General features: G+C 42.1%; 1 protein-coding gene across 2 annotated transcripts in view; it reads left to right on the plus strand.

The window, feature by feature from the left end:
- Nucleotides 1-21,208, plus strand: part of BEND5 (BEN domain containing 5) — a 694,656-nt gene that overhangs the window by 503,622 nt on the left and 169,826 nt on the right. For both annotated transcript variants that reach the window (XM_053392494.1, XM_053392493.1), the window contains exon 7: nt 17,620-17,709. In XM_053392494.1, coding sequence (XP_053248469.1) covers nt 17,620-17,709 — 90 coding nt within the window. The remainder of the gene's footprint in view (nt 1-17,619; nt 17,710-21,208) is intronic.

Genomic DNA, 21,208 nt, shown 5'->3' on the forward strand with positions numbered 1-21,208 from the left:
GTCTTAATAAGAAGTGATTAAAACACACACACACACACACACACACACCAGGCTTGCTTTTCTCTTTGAGTTTTGCTGCTTACCACGGTGTCAGCTGCTTCAATTATTTCTATTTAATTACATCCTAGCATTTGAACTATCCTCATTAACCTTCATCAGAGAGTCATCCAGGATAACACAGTTCATGGAGCCAACATCTTGTGTGAATCTCCCCCCGCCCCCTTCCTCCCTTTCCCTTTCCCTGTATCCCTCAGATTCATTAGCTGAATGTTAGAGCACTGAGCCACTTAGGTATTCAAATCATGAAGCAATATGAGTAGTGGGAGGCTGCAATGGCTCAGTAGCCCTCACGTTCTCTTCTTCATGGTTCATTTGCATTTTGCAGAAGAGACTACAGAAAAGGAGGCGCTGAGAAAAACGCTTCAGCTAACATCAGCAGGACGTGAAGGACAAATGTTTACTCTGAGCAAGTTGTTAATATGTCACTGTTATTCTGCCAGTTGAAGTGGTAGCATTTGGGACAGATGAATAGCAAAGAGGCCTTCCCGGTATCACAGTCAACCACTGTGATATCTGTTTATGCAATGATATGCAGCAATCGTACACTTTCAGGGCAAATATAGATTTGACTAAGGTTTAGAGTGGTAGAGAATTGTGAACTTGTGACCCTACAACTGCAGCTTCCAGTTTCCTTGACCATTAGCCATTCTAGCCGGGGTTGATGGCAGTTCTGGTTCCCCATTGCTGGATGAGAGTGTCAAATGAGTGCTATTTTTCTAGAAAAAGAGGAGCCAGAACTCACCATGAATGCCTCCCTCTTTCTCTTAGAATGGCAATGGCACTCACCTCAGAGATGCCAAAACTCATCTGAGAGGTGTTGGAACTGAGTTCCAGAGAGTTCCCCCTGAAAAAAGCCCTGGACCTAACCAACCTTACAATTAAAATTGGGCATGTGTGGAACAACAGTGTATCTTGGCATGTGGTCCTTGAAGGACAGGTGGGATATAAATGCAGTAGTAGTAATGCCCATTCAGAAATATACCCAGGGGTGTACTGAGTGGTTGGGCACAGGACCAGGGGCGCAGGACCAGGATGGTGGTGCAAAAATCACCCCAGGAAGGACTCAAACTCCAGGCAGGACTTAGCAGACATGGCTCTCTGTGCATGCCCTCCTCCTCCCCACTGGTCTCAGCCACTCAGCATCACCCTGGTGCCAGGGGAGGAAGCACTTGTCGCCTATGGGAGCCCAGCCAGGGAGGGATTCAACTGTGCAGGCTTTCGCTGGGGTTGCCCCTGCCAGCTGCCTGATTCCAAGGGAAGGCTGCTCAATTTGGGGGCAGCAGCGAGGTTTGAGGAGAGAAGCACATCCCTAGCGCCTCCTGGGTCGCTGAGGAGAGGAGGCAGCTGCAGAGTCTGTGCGGGGTGGTGAGCGGGCAAGGCAGGGCCACTGCAGGTGGCAGCACTGCTATGGCCATGGTGGCATGTGTGAGAGAGTAGGGATAAGAAAATGGGAAGGAAGGAAGTTGATTGAAATAGCAGGGGGAGAGCAGGAGAATGAAGTGGGGACAGAGAAGAGGATAGAGGAGAGAACCAGCCACAAAAAAGAGGTATGCAAAAAAAAAAAAGAAAAAGGCGGTGAAACAGAAAATGGGCCTCTGGGAAAGTTGGTGGGGCAAAACCTTTCTTGAACTGGAGGAACCATGTGATGCTCCTTACTTAATTTTTTTAGACATGAATCTGTTAAATTTGCCAGTGGTGCAGCTAAGTGGTTTTAGAACCTGGACTTAATATTCTTAATACTCCGCCAATGGCTGCATGTATTGTTTTAGTTGTGCAGTAAAGTGCAGAAATAACACTTCTTATCTTCTCCTCCCCCTGCCTTGTGATTCCAAACCAAACCAGAATAAAGGGGGGAAGAAATACTCTGTGGCTTCTTTGCAAGGGAGCAAGAGATGGGGAGGGCACTGATGCAGCTCCTCAGCAAGAGCACAATATATCATATATTGTGAAACGATTTTTCAGGGAACCTGGAAAAGCCTAATAAAGTATTCATGGTCACACCATGGTTTTGGTAGAACCAAATATATGGAAGAAGCAGGCTGGCTAGAATCTCACATGGCTTAAGCAGGTGTAGCATGGTGAAAGAGAAGTTGAGTCTTGAATTATAACTGGTCCAGATTCTGGTGTTGAAAAGCATGGAGTGGACTTCTAGACACCCGATGGAACAATCCCATCTCTTCTCCTGTGCTCTGTTCTGGGGCTTCTCCTGACTCTCCAGAGAAGATTGGGGGAAAGAGTGGAGTGTGCCTGGCGGTTGGGAGCTCCATTGCACAGGTGGAGTCTTTGCCCTGGTTTCCACAAGTGGAACAGGTTAGTTAAATCTGACCCATGATATAACTGAACTTAGGTGTAAAAGCAGCCCAAAGCCATAGGTGTTCTAATGCAAACATTATTGCCTAGAGCTTGTGCACATGAATAGGCTTTACACAGTGTTTTTGAACTCCAGTTTTAATTTGCCTGCCACTGTTATCTCTACGAGGTTTGCTGTATGGTACAATATGGCTCATGCAGTCGCTCTCCTATCTCCTCCTATTATAGGGTGCTATTTTTCTCTTGTCACGTTTTGATGGCAAAGTCTTTTATAACCCGATCATCAGAGAAAAATGGTTTTGTCATTCTCCTCAACGTTTGGGAAAGTGAAGTAGATAATATCTGCAATTCTGAAGCTATGTGCTCTGGTGTAAAGCCATTGAACCCAATGTAACTACTCTGGGTAAATGGGTAAACAATGGCAGACTGTCACCTGAGATGGGGGAGTCATTCCTTCTGTAGATTACATTACACTCTCTGCTGCACACTTCTGTATGTTTCATTTTGGCTTCCGCACAAGTGAAGTGTAACCTGTGACCCTTCCTCTATGCAAAGCCTTTGGACAATTTCAAGTGGCTAAATCAAAGCTGTCTTCGCTACCTTTCTCCCCTTCTTCCCTTTCTGGTGTTGAGAACTGGTGTCATTTCTCTCTCTCTCACACACACACACACCAACCCCCGCATCAGAAACTATCAGAAAATAGTTATTCTTGCAGTTGGAAGCAAAAGTGGCAAGGAGAAATGAAGGAGCCGTAAATAGTGTAAAGAAAATGACAGCCTGCTTTGTGTCACTAACGCTGGAAAACAGGTCACCAGTCTGAGACGCTTCTTGCGTCTTTATTGCTGCTGCTCAGTATTTCATACTTTTGATTTGTGTTTACCTTGATTTAGCTGATGTAGCAACACCCCCCCTCCCCCAGCAATCACCGTCCAATAATGCCACATTTATCTGAGAGAAAATGAGATAATCATCATATGGCTCAGTATTATAGGAAGGGTAAATTAGATTTGCTCTTACCCAATGGCATTTTATTGCTACTTTTTATGCTCTGTAAATAGAAAAGGGGCAGATTGGAGCGATTACTTTACAAAAATAAAACCTTCTACCACCAAATGCAATTTTAAGTCACTGGGGAAGTAGGTAACCTTGAAAACTGAACTTTGCATAAGAATGCAGTGGAAAAACAGGGAAGCATCAAGATTTCTTACTGAAGAATGTAATTACCCATGCCTTTTCCTCTGTCACATTCATTCTCCACCTTGGTCACATGGCTCCTCTCTTAAATATGATTCTGTGCACATCTACTTAGACTCACATTTCATTTGAATGTGTTGTTTTATTTACTCATGTATTCAGATTAGTTGTCCTGCCTGCCCTGTGCCAAAGGCTCAGGGTGGGTTTATAGCACTTTTCAATCAAACACATAAAATCCCTCTAAAAACAAGATTGATAAAATGCTGTGATACAAATATGCTCAGGCTTTGCCTTAAACAAGCACACATGGTAACAACTCAAGGCCAGCTTATCTGCCACAAAGACTGATTGCCTGTCGGGGCACTTAGTTCATGAGGGTACCAAATAGCCTTTTGCTGGTAGGATGGGAAAGGAAGCGGGCATATTTTCAGAGAGGGAAAAAGGAGGATGGAAACAAGGGGAAAGGATAAGGGAAAGGGTCAGAGCTCAAGTTTGTAAGGACTGTGATATAAGAGAGCGTGAAGATTCACACCAAGGGAAAAGGTTCACGTACAAGTTATTTCTAACCACTGCTCCTACTTGAGATGCTAAGGAGAAGCAGCTGCATCTCCTCAGTATATTGATAATGCACTCAAAAGCACCAGCTGACACCACTCAGCAGTTTTGTGTCAATGTTAAACACAACCAGGGACAAAATCAACTTCTGCAGAACCCCACATTGGAAGCTCCACAAGACTGAGGAGCACTCTTCAAGCACCACCTTCTGGGGGCAGCTCTCCGAGTAGAATGGAATCCACCTTCCCCCAAGAAAACTTCCTCAATGGCATGGTTGATGGTGTCAAAAACTGCCGAGAGAGCAAAGAGAACCAACCTGGTCACAATCCCTCTGTCTCTCCTCACAAAGCAGCAGAGTGGCCAAGGCAGTTTCTGGGTCTTAACCCCAGTTGAAATGGACACAGAAAATTAGACAATAGATTTTCAGGTATTTCTGGTCCAGGGAGGATTTCTTAATGAGCGGCTTTACCACCATCTCCATCAGGAAGAACTAAAGTAGCAAGAGTTGATGCTGTAGACATTTCAACTTATCCTGATCTACCCAAAATCAGGCTAGTAAAAGAAAAGATTTAATTATTTATTTTTAAAAAGCAGGCTCTAAATCAGTCTGTGAAATATTCGGAATGAATTCTATATTCATGGTCAACTACCAATAAGAAGCCCTCTCCTACCTATCCTCAGTTCTCAGTGAAAAGTCAGGCACATACGAAACTTGCAGGAAGAACTGTAACTTGTGATTCTGTTCTCAAATACTTTGCAGAAGATTTTTTGCAGAAAAACTGACCGCCTGTCTGAATTTTGAGTGATTCCATATTTGTAGCCATTTCTTCAGGGCAATGTAGCTTCTCAATATGATGTCCCACATGCTTTCACAAATGTTTCACTCATCCATGATTGAACTGCATTGTGGGCTTTGTACTCCTAAGGGTACGTAAGCAGTTAGTTTTTCATATGCGGGCATGTTTTGCATGTGGATACAGAGATGGGCTCCAAGTGAATGACATTGTGAGATTAGAGATTGTTTAGCATGGTTGTTCACACTCTTGGTACATGCTTGGAGGAGTAGTGCTGGCACAACTAGTCCAGATCTTATGCTGCCAGCTATATATCGTATTTTTTACTCTATAAGACTCACTTTTTCCCTCCTAAAAAGTAAGGGGAAATGTGTGTGCGTCTTATGGAGCGAATGCAGGCTGCGCAGCTATCCCAGAAGCCAGAACAGCAGGAGGGATTGCTGCTTTCATTGCGCAGCGATCCCTCTTGCTGTTCTGGCTTCTGAGATTCAGAATATTTTTTCCTTGTTTTCCTCCTCCAAAAACTAGGTGCGTCTTGTGGTCTGGTGCATCTTATATAGCGAAAAATACGGTAATTGCTATAAGGAAAGAGTACTTTCCTTTGATCTGCTCCCAAACTTCCTCATCTTCTTTGTATGGATACATGCAGTCAAACATCAGGAAATGAGCCACTAGAAAGTCTCTAGTGCAGTGAGGCTCTAAAAAAGAAATGAGGCAGGGCTTCTTCAGAAGCAAAAGCTTGGCATTTTTAGCAATTCATCTGGATTTGAGGGTCCCTTATCCTGCACCTTGCAGGCCCAGCCCCTGTTAAGCTTTCTTTGTGATGAAGCAGCTCTGAAAGGGCACAGGGCAGCCAGTTTTTGAAAACTTGAAATAATCCCAGTTTCTCTGGCTTCTCTAAAGATGTTGTGTTGTTGAAAAAATATATACACTTTAATAGAAATACTTTTCCTTCATTAAATTAAATCTCTAAAGCCCAATAGCATTTCTAGTGCTTATATGAAAATGCCAGTGGGGATTGGAGATTAAAAGCGGTGTTTTTATACAAGCCAATGAAGATCTCAATAGGAAAGAACACTCTTCAAATATAAATTGCTCCAGTGTTGGAAAAGACAGCTTGTTATATACTTAGCTCCTTGATAATGCAGTTCCCAGCTTTGTTATGATAATGTCTGTTTACATGTATCTGATAGGAGAGTGTTACACATTAACTCTCCATTTAATGATATCTTATTAATTGTGCCAGTTTTATTACACAGATGTGCCGATATACTCGGATTTCACAATAATCATGAGCTGTTGACCTATTTGCATGCAGCTCAAGAGCTTTATTCTCAGCTGAAGGATAGGAAAGTGGAATGTTTTTCATGCACTGTTTTATGTAGACTTCATTCTATGACATACTGGCACCAAATCATCAAATGCATCTTTTTTTCCTTTTTGCATGACCTTCAGGGGGTAACCCACCATCATTTATGTGGAAAACAATGGGACTTGTCTCCTCAGCAAACTTACGTTCTTTTCTCTAATGCCTCCTGTCTTCTTAGGGAACAAATCTTGATGTCTGATTTTTAAAGCTAACTCTACAACAGGAAGGTTGTCATATGAATGTGAATAGATACTTAGTGTTCATACCTTCCTCCTAATCGGATTAAGAAAAGTTTCAAAAATATGTATTTTTTAAAATCAAGTTACACACTATATACATTTATGTCCCCTTGGTTATGATTGTTGCATTTGCAATATTCAGCTCCTTATGGGTGAATTTAATTGCATTCTGCATCTCTCAAGGTTTCATTAGCTTTCCTGTTCCTCTTCTGCGTTGTACTTATTCCCTTCTTTCTCTTCCCCACTACACATGCACTACCCTCCTCAGATCTGTACATGGTCAGATGGCAAAGAGCTTTACGGTGATCTTCTAATGTAATGTGTTCTTTATAGAAAGAATTAAACTGGTTGATTGCTAAAGCTGCAGTGGACCTGAGGTTGGCTGTTATGTCTGACTGTGAAAAGGGAAGCTTTTCATGGATTTAAGCTGTGCTGAGAAACCATTAACATTCTTCCGCTGTATTGTATTGCATGCAGATCTCCTTAGCTCACAAGAACGGCTTTACAAAGTGAGAACAAAATTAACAAGACGAGAAACACTTATGTCCACACAGCTGAAGTGTAATAGATTTATTAGAAGGTCTATATATGTAGGCACAATAGGACAATGGATTCTGCAAGCCAAAGACAATGCTAAACTAAATCAATATTCCTTTGGCTATTATTTTAAACTCAGGTTTTTGGGTTGAGATTGTATGCCCTCCTCCCAGTAAAATCCTTACTTTGGCACAAAACCTGCTATCTGTGGAATTGGGGTGTTTGTGAACCCTGCTTTATTGGGGTTTCACCTGTCTTCACAGGATAGATTTCAGATTTGTAGTCTTAGTTCATTAAAGCCAATGGATATCAGAAAAGAAAATTGGTATAGAGATGTATGAACACCATTATTTATTTTTAAATTCCTTTTTTTTATTTCACACTTTCTCCAAGGAGCCCAGGACAGCATACATGGCTCTTCCCCTCCCCATGCATTTTATCCTTACAACAGTCCTGTGAGCTAGTTTAGTCCAAGAGTGAGACGGGCTCACAATCACCCATTGAGCTTCATGGGTAATTGGTGAGTTGAACTCTGGTCCCCTGGGTCCTAGTCCAACATTTTAACCCCTACATCATGGCTCTTGGGATCTCCTGAAAATGCTTCCATATCAGCACAACATAAACCAAGACAGTTTTATGCTGGCCCTGGTGTTTTAAAAGGAACTCTGCCAAGAATTCCAACTAAGAATCTGTCCTAGGATAACACATCATGGGCAATGTCTTCTGCTGTCTGCTGGTCAGCATACAACAGCTGCCCCAACACACACACACACACACAGAGAGAGAGAGAGAGAGAGAGAGAGAGAGAGAGAGAGAGAATGAGACACAAGCAGCAGAAGCATAGATTGGAATAAAAGCCACAGCCTTAGCTAGGGTGGCCATATGACCAGCTTCTGAAGGGCTGTCAGAGAACAGTCCTTTATTTAGAGCTATAGTTTGGTTTAAAGATAACCATAAGAAGGGAGAGCAGGAGGAGGGGCTCTTGAAATTGCCCATCAATATTTAGCACTGGGACAGCAGACTGAGCAGGTGCACAGGTCACTTTGTCAGCCTTCCACACTATGGTGAGATGTATTGTATTTCTGTTTAAATTATAGTAATTACTTTTATGCTTGAATCAATGTATGGAATGTGCAAATTTAATGCAAAACTGTCTTTCCCCTCTTTTCTGGTGATGCATTTTCTTTGTGTGTGCGATACTTAAATGGCCACTCTACCGTTAGCTAGACAGCTAGGTTTATTATATGTTGCTGGTCCTTAACTTGCACCAGGAAAAAAGTTCCTCTCGTGGTCAAGAGCAGTAGTAGTGGCAGGGGAGGAACATGAAGTGGCCTTGTATGCTAACAGCATATTACTACTTTTGTCACAAACCCAGAGAGAGCCATCCCTGATTTGACATTAGAACATACGATCTGGTCTTGTCCTGTGGTGGTTCTCTGAAATTTTTGGATGTTCACCTCACACTCCATTATATCCTAATATCCTGGAATTTGAAGGAGGGGCACCACAGTGGGACCCTGCATGCTTTATGTGGGGCCAAATGACTGTGGGTTTTTGTTTCTTTGTTTTTCCAAAACTGGAAAGACTGAACAGCTCCCCTGATACCTCCTTGTTTGGAGGGCCTTTCCTCTCTTGCATATGGAAAAGCTACTTTGTCCCAGAGGTGCAAAGAGCATAACTATTCTGAGATCTGGGAACCCTGTTTAGAGATATTTTCATGATATGTCATAGGAGCTCTGCCAGAGGCTCCCCCCTCCCCTTCTGTATCCGACCCTCCTCTGTCATTTTCTCTTTTTTCCCCTCTTGGCGTTGACCACATGTGCCTGATTTTGTAAAATGGTATTATGAATGGTCATGTTCTGCTAATGTGTTTTCTTTTTCCTTTATTTATTGCCTATTATACGTTTTTATAAAACAAACAAACAAACACACACCCAATAAACTATGCATTAAAAAAGAGAATACTAGTGCTAGTGCTAGTAAATATGTCTGGCTAGATTCTGCCTTGACAAAATCAGGCATCCAGTTTTCCATTGCTTTTTTTCTCCTTTCTTTCACAGCATCTCTCCACTGACATATCCCATCCTTTAAATAAATGATGGCTGTGAACAAGGCCCTTGGGCTTCAGCATGCTGCATTTATTTTATTAATTTAGTTCTTGCTGTGCTAGATTATTTCCCCCCCAGACTATTAAAGCTGCCTTTGACGTTAATTAAAAGCTCTCCCTAGGCTGGTAGACTTGGGTTTTTCCTTTCCCTTTTTTAAACACATTTTGCTGGGTAGGCTTTTTAAAATATTTTTTTAGACACATAATTTAATATTCTGCATAGCCTGTTTGTGTGTTTTGTGTGTTTGTGAGTGATAGAGTGTGCACAATAATCTGCATTTTTATAGCTTCATTTATCTGGACATTCGTCCTGTAATTATAACCCCTTGACATTTTGTATTGGATTTTACTATATGACCAAACTCTAAGGCTGAAATGAATTTAAAATAAAAAAGAGCTCCAGAGTAATCAAAATCTCCTTGCTTGTTCATGTTGTCATCGCATAGTAATAGTTATTTAGGTAGGTCACTAAACAGGCAGTGACAGCATTAGGCATGCTATAAAGGCAAAAGAGATGTTCCTAGTGAATTGATACCCTTTATTATCTTTCTTGATGACCACTCTGAAGACCACAGGACACCAGTAAGAAGTTCCATGAAGTCCAGGACCCTGTGACCCACAGTGGCTCATCCATATGCCTACAGGCTTGACCTGAAGGCAATTGTCATCTTCTATGTTTGCTTTCCATCATCTGGGATTCAGTAGCAAATCGCCTCTGGGTGTGGAGGTTCCATCTAGCTATCCTGTGTGCTAATAGTGAACTCATTCTCTCAGTTTCAATCTCTGTGGAGCCGAATTGTCATCATCCATGCACAAGAGGGAGGTATCAGCAGGCTCCAGGAAGCCATAAAGTTTGCATCAGTGGTCAGTGCAAAAAAGAGTCACCATGGCTATTGGAAGGGGGGACGGACAGAAAGGGGAATTGGGAATGGAGTTTCCCTGAAAAGAGCCTGGTTGACTGACACCTGAAACAGAAGCATTCCCCACTGCAACATTTTCTGACAGATTTCTTGATATGAATTTGTCTAAACCCAATTTTCCTGGCACAACTCATACCTGGCAATGTATTTCTTCTGTCTGCATTTTTCCCCATGTACAATTACTGGCAAAACTGTTGTTTTTTGCCCCAGACTGCACTGCAAACTCCCCCAGGGCTGAACTTCCCTCATAGCACCTTGCACTCCCTATTGGTATGATACACTATCAGGGAAAACCTATTATAATAACGCGACGTATGCTGTGCATTAGCAAGCACTGCATACTTGGCTGGAATATAAATCCTCTGCCCCCTTGCAGGACCATGTTTCATCTTCAATATTTCATTAAGTGTGTGCCCTGCAAAAGTTCAAGCCATTCAACATGATCTGATTGATCTCTGAAACACAACTGATAGTGGCAGTGAGAGGAAAATCTAATTATGTTAGTGTAACTGCAGCATAATGAAAATATGCTGCTCTGCCATGGCTTCTGTGATGTCATTTTTAGGGTTGCCATATGTCTTCTTTTCCCAAGACACACCTTCTTTTTCATGGGTCTGTAACATGAGAGTCGTCATAGCGATTCATAGTTAAAAGTAGAAGTCGGAAAATGTGTCCTCTTTTTTACTCTTCGAAATATGGCAACCCTAATTTATCTAGACAAAACCAATACAGCTTATGACCTTCTAAGCTGAAGGAAACCCCCTAGCTACGCAATGTGTTTTGTTAGGGGCTGGACAACTGCCCCATAATTGCAGTTCTAGGTGACCGGGCACACAAGGAGGGAGGAGAAGAGCTTTATCAAATCTTTGATTCATGCAATCCAACTGGATGGGTTTTCATATAGGACTGGTCTAGACCAGGTATCAAAGTTTTGCTGGTGTCAGACTATTAACATTATAAAAATCTGATTAAATTGAGCATCTGTCCTGGAAGTGAAAGCCTTTTGTACTGCATGACAAGCCCTAGTACCAGCTGGTGAACCCATGGTGACCCACCCATCAATATAATAAAACCTACTAACTGGGGGATCATAATGCAAATGGAACAATCCTGTACATGGAACACACATTGTTTATTTATGTATTGTAACTGGTGCCTACAGTACTTTCTCGAAATTCCAGATGTGCCCACTGCTCCAAAAAGGTTGACGACCCTTGCAAGTTAGGAACCCCTTATTATGTATTGGCTGGGAAAGCTCATGGGGCTTCATCAAGTTGCTCTGCATTAGGCAGAGCATGGCTGACAATAAAGCCCAATGTTGCTCAGTGCTGGGGAGAAACTCTGGGATCAAGCCCTCCTTCTTTTCTTGGCGCTGCAGTCTATTTTCTCCTGTTTCCAATAGTACCAAACTACAACGATCGAGGCTGGAGAAGAAAGCACAAGACAGATCAGTCACCCTTCAGACCTGTCACTGCAAATGTTGGTGATACCTGGTTCCAGAATTCATCATTATGTGGTGTTAAGTGTACCAATACTATGTGACATGATGTGGCAGCCAACTAGACTCAACCATTTTCTTGGGGTGGTGGTGGTAAAGTTAAGTTAATCTGAAGTCAAATCGGCCTAGTAGTAGATATTGCTGACCCATCTGTGTTTACCAATCCATATTTTAATCACATATAACAACTAGTTGCCCAAGATGGTGATGCACATCTGCATCCAAAAATGAGCACAGATACTTTCATGGGTCTTGAGCAAGCATTATGATGCACATCTGCACCTATATGCACACCATATGTGGACTTGCCATCCATGTTGATGGCACATGCAAAAGCCTGATTCCACAACATAATCTCTTTGCTGGAATAGACCATGGTATTTAGTATTCAAGGGAACAGAAGACACATACCCAAAACACCTTTCTTTGGAAAATATCATCTAAATAATTATGCTTTGGAAAAGAAATGGCTTGAATTGTATGTCCTGAATATTATTTCCCCTCCCACTCTTGCTCTAGTACTACATCAGATGACATTTTGAGGATATTGGGATTGGTTTTTTGGAATTTTGGGATTATACATCAAATGCAAGCAGATGATCTATGCCTTTGGGGAGGCATGTTTTTAATGTACCACTTATCTTTAGCATCAGAAGCTGCCTTTCTTTCATCTCTGAGGGGCATGGGGGTTTATCTGTTCTATGGTCTTATAAATAGCAAAGCTGGAAAGGGGGAAAGAGAGCAAGCAAAGGACTTGTCTGCTGAACTATTATGCTTACAGTGAGGATGCAGGCAGGTGACAATAAATGCTGTGTGCTGCACCCTTAATTGCACAGTACTATAATCTTGGCTGTTGGAATAAAATAACATGCCACTCATACTCCTCTTTTTTCTATTCCATTCCATGGGAAACTACATTCCAAAAATGCAGATGCTTGTGAATAATCTAAATGCAAAATCCTGTCCAGAGGAAGAGGGGGGTGGGAGGAAAAGCATAAACCTAGCAGCTTTTGTGTGCTAGTTAATTTCCTTTCCTTGCAGGGGCATTGAGCATGACAGTGTCAGAAAGCACAGATGCAGAAATGTTTGCTTCCAAGACTTCATGCAGATTAAAAACAAACAAATAAGAAGTGGGGAGGGCAAAAATCCCCTCTCTCAAAATTGCTTTGCCATTTCTGACATTCTGTATTTGGAAATAATTTTACCAGAAGATATTGCTGGCCTTTTGCTTGACAAGAACATTCCCTTGCTGGGCTATTAAGTTGAAAATGCAGTCAAGTATTAACACTGAAACAGTTTGCATAATTTCGCCCTCTGTATGGAACACCTTCAATGAGGAAAGTGTGAGGGAGAAGTACACTATTTCCATTAAAGGGGGTGGGGGGAATGGGGGGGAGTGGTATTGAGTAGTTCAAGGGCTGGCTTGTTCCTCTTGGATCTAAGCAGATCAGCTGATTTTGGTCTAGAGATCTCAGGCTGCTGATCGGCTGCCTGCCAAAACTGCCATCGCAGTTCACTTTCTCGCAATCCATTGGAAACTCTTATCTTTCAGATGGTGCAAAAAGAAAAGAAGAAAAATAACAGCTAAGTAAAGAGATCACACAAAATATATTTACACTTCCAAAATCCCAGTGTCACAAAGATTAGTGGCAAGTGGCTTCAGCCTATGACTTCCAAATGTCTTTATAAGATTTATTTGTGTTTACCTGTCCCTAGTGGATTCTCTCTCTGTCTCTCTCCTCTCTCTCTCTCTCTCTCTCTCTCTCTCTCTCTCTCTCTCTCTCTCTCTCTCTCTGTGTGTGTGTGTGTGTGTGTGTGTGTGTGTGAGAGAGAGAGAGAGAGAGAGAGAGAGAGAGAGAGAGAGAGCGCGCGCGAATGTGTAAGATGGTTTATGTGGGATTCAGCCCCACAAAATTTAGTGGGACTTACTTCTGAGTAAGCAAGTCTAGGACAGCACTGTAAATGCTCCATTTCTCTTGTTTGATCATGTTTGTCTCTATGCTTTTCCTCTGACCGCTCACCAGGGCTTAATAAACTGCATATGTGGATGGGAATGAGGCAACAGATGTGCTAATTTCCTGTCACTCTGTCTTAGAAATGCTGCACTACATTAAAGTGATTTTGCAAATGAAAGCTAAAAGCTAAGCAAAAGCCCCTATCTATTTTCCCTAAAGATGATTATAGCGTTCTTTATGTTCCCCTAAATGACAAACCAATTTGTTACCTGCCTGCATAAACATTTCCTTGCATTAGGACCAGAAATGTTTTATTTTTATTAGCCCAAACTTTACCTTTTTATGAAGACACAAGGGCGCAATAAAATTAGCGTGCAAATATAATGCCCAATTTGCATTTTCCCCCTATGGTCAGCAGAAAAAAGCGGAAGAAAATCAATTGTCTATTAGGTCAACAGCATACACATCAAGAGCTCAAATTAGATCATTGTAATGGCTCTAATTTTCAGACTGCCAGATTAATATGAAATGGTTGGAATCCACCTCACTTTCACAGGAACATTTGAATTTCAGCAGGGAACACAAACCGCCATGGGTTTTCTGTTTTGAATGCCTATCCTCAAATATCTGGGATGGCAGATTCAATGACATGTTCTGAATGCATAATGAGTATTAGCATTGTTAGTGCAACCAGACAATATTATTTTTCTGATTGGATTGAAAGCCCGTCAGCTCTATCTTTTGGCTAGCTCTCAGTGTGATAACAACACAGCAGAGAAATGAAACTAAATGAAAACAAACACCCGGTAATTCTACATATTTCTATCTGTAATGAAAGGTCATTTCTGCAACTGTGTCACCATTTCACTTTGGCAGATGGATAACCCGATCTTCTCAGTACATCTGCATAGCATGGGTTGCCAGTGCCCGGGGCTGTGCAGCGGGTGGGGAGGGAAATGGTGTGTGCACATTCAACAGCCTAACGGGCGTCTGCATCACTCAGGAAATCACAACCACAGAGATAAGAAAAGAAGAGCTGTTACGTTGTCTAGAGAGGTCACTTCCTGGTTTGCATGGAGAAGCTGTTTTCAACGGAGCCCAGCAACAGAAGTGTGCAGCTGCATTGAGGCAGCACCGGGTGTTACGCCCCTAACAATGTTGGGGCCCCTAACAATGTTGCACCCAGGGCAGCCACCCCTGTGCCCCTCCCCCATGCTATTGCATCTGAAGGCCCCGTGGCATGAAGGAGGCAGATTCAGGCAGTCAGCAGAGCAGTCTGAGGGTCAACCTGTTATTGATGTGTCATCTTTCTTGAAGAGCGGAGCTGAATTGTGTGTGTGTGTGTGTGTGTGTGTGTGTGTGTGTGTTGTTCTGTGCTGACAAGTGGCACAAAACAAAAACATTTCCTTTCTGCCTTTTCTCTCTCGTCCACATCTCCTTCCACATTTATAAATATCTTGTACATTCCAGCATCTACCTATCACATTTCTTATCTTCCTTCATTTTCTCGCAGCCTGGCTACTGTCCCAAAATAGAAAGGATGTGTTATCTTACACTGAAGTCAATAAAAGAGACGATTCCCCCACCTGCCCCAACAGATATACCACTAACAGTAAAGACAAGACTATATACAGTATCGTTTATTTTATCCTGAGTTCTGTTTCTTGGTAGCAACATTGTCGCTTCCTCATTTTTTTCATTCAAAGGTGTTATAGCCAGTGAGAAATGTTGTTGCTTCATATATAAGAATAGTGAACACACACACACACACACACACACACACACACACACACACACTGTTTTGACATTTAAAACACATGGCAGAGGAAAAGGTTAGAGAAGATGCATAACATGCTAAAACACTTCAATACTTGGAAATGTGTATAATTGGGCGTGAAGTTGTAAAATATGTTTTATTAACTGAGTGACTGATTTCCCCAAAAAAATCTGGTAGTGTGTATTCGCTAATGCTACTTGAACTGCCCCACCATGTTAATGAGGGAAAAGATGCATAAACTTCATACCCGATATTTTCTAGTTTCTGTTTATTTTTACATGTTTTTTGGCCTTGAATGTTCCCGCCACACTTGCCATACCCCTCCTGCCACACCACTGTGGTGTGCCACACCCTTTGAGAACCACTGCTTATCTACCCTGGTGCAGCACTGAAAGCCAGGTGGGCACAGCTGGGTAAGGTCAGGCCCACTCAGTTCACCCACCCAAGTCTCAGTAATGCAAGCCAGATCCCATATCTATCCAGGTGTGGTAATATTTGTCTTCCCTGGTTGCTATTTTCTTCCATCTTATATTGTTTAAGAAGAGCAGATATTTCCCCTTTTAAAGTTACCGTTAAAGGGGATGTGCTAAAGGAAATGTGTTTTGAGAAATCCATTATTAGACTGCCCCAGATCTTCCCTGCCCCCCCCCCGCAAACATCAAAGCTGCAAAGCAGAGATCCAATCCAATCACTAGAGCAGTGCCTATGGCAGGGTCCATGCTCCTACACCATTTTCCTGATCACATAGGTCTCATCTTATTAGCCCTGTATTACAGTTTGGCAGCTATATAATGCACACCTATATCACGGTTTCCATACTAACTGTAAATTAATAGAATGATATACATTATTTAATGGAGTACAGCAGAAAACATAATAAAAAGTAAGAGAAACAAAAACTGTGGCACATGTTACCAACTGATGGTTATTTAACATAATATTCTCTCTCTCTCTCTCTCTCCCTCTCTCTCTCTCTCTCTCTCTCTCTCTCTCTCTCTCTCTCTCTAACAGTTTGTAGCTTCAGAAACTACAGTTTCTACCTCTCACCTTGTATAGTTCATGGCTAATTTATCTCCACCCTTCTTCATCACTCTGTGCTAATCCTGATGACACTGGTTGATCATCAGTTTTTTGCTGATATTATTATGTTCCTTTCTGCTGCTTCTCATTTTTCTTCTAGAGACAGGGTTGACCCCACCAGCTGCTGCTTTTGTCAGAAACATTCTCTTGAAAGATTTCTCTGCCTCTAGGGCTCAAATTTGCACCAGAGATGTGTGATGTTAGCACATCAAAGACCAAATAAATGGTTGGACTACAGGCTAAGCAGTTGTAGGACTTCCTAAGAGACTAAAAGAATACAAGAGAAGAGAATATTTCCAGGGCTGTTTGGCTAATTGCTTCTGGAGAAGAACTGAAAATGTATTGATAAGTGTTGTTGTTTTCTTTCGGATTTTCAGGCTTCTGACTGACAGAGGCTGGAACAACCATTTCTATTAAAAATAAAAATAATTAAATATGACTTTCCTTTCATAGTTCTGTGAATACGACTATCCAGTAGGTTGCCTTGCGGCAATATCTGGCCAGAGCCTAGGACTTAACAGAAGAGTGTTAATAGCCCACAAAATGTTTCTATGAGAACTAATTGTTAGCTAGGGCTTGCTTTCTTTTTTCCATCTGGAACTCAGTTCTGCCACCTCTCAGATGGGCACCATTGCCATTATAAGAGAACATTGGAGGTGAGTTCCAGCTCCTCTTTTTCTAGAAAAATAGTGCTGTTGTTAGCCATTCCCTTTTTAATGGCTTAGAAATATCTGGATTTTTTTCTACTCACATTTATTGTCCAGCAGCTAAAATCATGTTTGAATTGGTAAAAACAGAATATAAGGCCAGTGCAATTATTTGATGTACACTATGTGCTGTAACTCTCCAATGGTTTAACTTTACCACCCCCCCCCCGCGCGCCATGGCACACTCTTCTATTGTCTCTTGAGACAGAAGGATGCCAACTCAGTATGCATGGAGGAAAGGGGGATAATTGGCGTGTCTGCCTGTGCCTGCCCCCCCCCAGCACACTTCATCTCCATCAATTAGTGACCTATGTGTGTAGACTCCAACTGTGCAAGAAAAAAATAGGGACAGTCAAGATTTTTCTTTCCAAATTTGAATCTCTTACACATCTAATGGTTCTGAAACTACAATTTATTAAGATAAAATAAATAATGGGGGGAAACTATGCCCTGCATACAAGTACAAAATTTCAGAGTTCTTACTATTAATTTTTTGTCTCTTTGTTTTCCTCAACAGTAAACCTTCGTCCTGGAACAGAGCAGAAAGTTGTGTTTATTACAGCCCGTGTGCACCCTGGTGAAACACCATCATCTTTTGTGTGCCAAGGTAAGTAGCTTCATATGATGGTGTTTGAAATGAAAGCTGGGAATGGGAACTTCTCATCCCTGCATTTGATACGTCCATGGCCTTTAAGGTCCTTAGAGCATCTCCAACCCCTAATGCAGGTGTTCCTTGATTTTAAATTTTAAACAAAGTCTTAATAAGCACATTAATTAGCTGGAGGAATGATAAAACTCACATTTGTTCATACTTGAGAGCTTCCAGAAGCATCTGGCTGTCTGGATCTGCATGTAAACCAGCAAGGCTGTTATAATCTAGCACTGGATATTAACTGGCATGAAATAATTAAACATGTAGAAGAGTAACCTGACCAAAAGGCCCCGAAGGAAGCTATGGTCTGTTTTCCAAGTTTTAACTCTGAAAGCATCAAAACTCTTTGTAAGACAATAAAAGAACGAGTGCTGGAAATGTATATTGGAAATTTTCCTGTCTGCAGTTATGGCGCATGCTTGACTTATTTGGGAATTCATGGATTGGAACTTGGTGAATTTCTATGTTCACTGAGCCATTCTACTTAATGCCCCTTGCGAAACTGCCTCTTGTGTACCCTTAGTATTGTAAGGGCTGATAAGGAATCAGAGTACCCCAACCCCTCTGGAAAAGTAGACTTAGATGCTGCTGTACCATTGATGACACAAAATGAAGGGCACAACTGTATATTCAGAGGACTTAGTGACATACTTCTGAGAGCCTGTGACTGAAATGACATTGAACTGAATAAGAATTTCTACTGATTGCATTTTCAACTTTGCTTTGGGTTTAACTGATATAATGACAGAGGTTTTGCTATATCCATTCTATGTCTTACAGTTGATCAGAGATGCACACAAAATTACCTGAGAACTGTAATAGATCTTATCTATAGATCATCTCTTCTCTGAGCAAATCTGGCTGAACAGCTGCCCAGTTATTATTGGTTACATACACCTAACAAATTAGACTCTCTCACACACAGCCTCAGCATAATTAGGAAAGAGCTTTAGTCTGCTATCCTAGGCACATTTTCCTGTGAGCAAAGCCTGTTGAGGGGTGTATGGGGTGTTAGGGAAGTGGTAGTATCTCTGGTGGGGACTCGTCGTGGTCCCTCTGGGGTAGTTGGTCCAACTTTGGTCCCCACCCAGCACTAAAGCTCTCACCTGTGGCTCCTAGAAGCTGTCAAAATGTGACAGCAGTCACACCCTGAGAATGGGTTCAACTGGCTTGCTAAACCAGGTGAGGTTTGCAGATGGATCTCAAACCCTCAAACCCCTGCATGCGAAGACAGGCTCTGGCAGACGAGACCAGTAGTGGGTCCAGTTGTCAAGAAGGTGGTTACGGCATGTGCTATAGAAGTAAATGAGGGGCAGATGGGGCTCATGAACCTGGGAAGGTAGCATATTTGGGAGAAGGAAAACTCTTACGCTAAACCTCCACTGTCATTCAGGAGAAAGGTTTGGGAGCAAATCCCAAGGAATAATTCATACCTGCTGCTTTGCAGGACATCTTGAAGAGAACAAAAGGCTAAGGAATAATAATAATAATAATAATAATAATAATAATAATAATATAAATAAATTATACACCACCCATCTGGCTGGGTTTCCCCAGCCACTCTAGGTGGCTTCCAACAGAACACTAAAATACAATAACCTATTAAACATTAAAAGCTTCCCTAAACAGGGCTGCCTTCAGATGTCTTCTAAAAGTTTGGTAGTCATTTTTCTCTTTGACATCTGGTGGGAGGGCGTTCCATAGGGCGGGTGCCACTACCAAGGAAGGCCCTCTGCCTGGTTTCCTGTAACTTGGCTTCTCGTAGCGAGGGAACTGCCAGAAGGCCCTCAGCGCTAGACCTCAGTGTCCAGGCAGAATGATGGAGGTGGAAACGCTTCTTCAGGTATACTGGACTGAGTAAACCCTGCACAAACCCAGAGTGGAGTCAGTTGGATGGTATCTTATATTCCTCCTTCCTAGAACCCATCTGGTGCAAAATGTATTGCTCTGCTTTCCTTTGGACCACATCAGTCAGGCTGAGGGTGTGTGTGTGTGTGTGTGTGTGTGTGTGTGTTGTTTTCTGGGCAGCCCAGGACCTCCATACACACTTCCCAGCCTTGCGCTCTAAAGAGATCTCTTTGCTAATGCAATAGATTACCCAGCATTGGATGAAGTCTGCCTCTGAATGCCTGTTGCTGTGAAGCACAACCAGGAGAGGGCTATTGTACTCCTGTACTGCTGGTGGGCATAGGAATCTGGGAGCTGAGTGCTGGATTAGATGGGTCTTTTGTCTGATCCAGCAGGACTCTTCGTACATTCTCTGTATTTTTATTCCAATATTTAACACCAAATTTCCAATACTAACCCAGGTTACACCCAGGTATGTTCTCTGCGATGTTAGTTGCTCCATTGCCTGACCTTAAGTGAAGTAGTCACATAGGAAATGTCCTCAGTTATCTTGATATTTGACCCATGGATCATCTCCTTGCCTTGAGATCACTGCAATTATTTATTTATTTATTTCTTGTGTAAACAAAGCTCAGTCAGGAGTTAAAGATCTGATTATATAATAAGTCCACTCTTTGGCTGTGTTCTTAAAGGCTTCTGTTTCTTCACATTTTCATGGCATGTAAATGAGGTCTCAACCCTTGTAAATCACAGCCTGCCGAAGAGCTTCACAGAATTACTAAATCTACTTAAGCAATTTCCCATTTCTAGTTTCATTGTTCCAGGCATTTTGTGTGTGAGAGAGAATACCACTTTTGCACCCTGGTCTTTTTACTGTAATATATTCTGCATGGTTGTAATGCCCTCCCTACAACCTTGGAACATTTCTTTATTGGGGGGGGGGGCAGGAGAGACAGAATATCCAATGGCTGGACACATATAGTTCATCTTCAGCTAAGCATAGTTTGACCTCCAAGAGACCTTGACGTTTTGTAAACTGCAAAATGAGCATGTATTCCGATGAGCAAGAGGGCAACAGCAAAACTGACATCTGGGATTGTAATATCTTAAAAGAGTGGAGCCAAAACGTGGCTTTTAGATCTCTTCTCATTACACAATTTAAGTGAATGTTCTCTCTCGCCAAACCAAGTTAAATCAAGTGGCGTGAAATGAAAATCTATTCAGTGCCAAACAGCAGGTTGAGCCTAATGTCTTTACTTTTAGCACATATCCTCTTTCCGTTATGGTGGAGAAAGAACCTGAAACTTTCTAAGTAAGTTTGGATCCACTGGGGCTATGGATTTGGGAGTTGGGCACAGCATCTATTTAATGCATCTCATGCTAGGTGACCTGGATGTTCCATCATATACAGATGCTCACTCTTCCAACATGTAATGGAACGTCTAGTGATTACAATGTTTCTTTGTGTTCTGATGGTCTTGGGAATTTATTCCCTGGAAGAGTCCAATGTAGCCCCTCCAAATGGGTGATGGTTTTCCAGCTCACTTCTCAGAGACATCATCCAAGGGACTTAACCAATAAAAAGATATTCCCATGAGCATAAATA

The sequence above is a fragment of the Podarcis raffonei genome, chromosome 6, assembly GCF_027172205.1.
Source record: "Podarcis raffonei isolate rPodRaf1 chromosome 6, rPodRaf1.pri, whole genome shotgun sequence".
Taxonomy (NCBI): domain Eukaryota; kingdom Metazoa; phylum Chordata; class Lepidosauria; order Squamata; family Lacertidae; genus Podarcis; species Podarcis raffonei.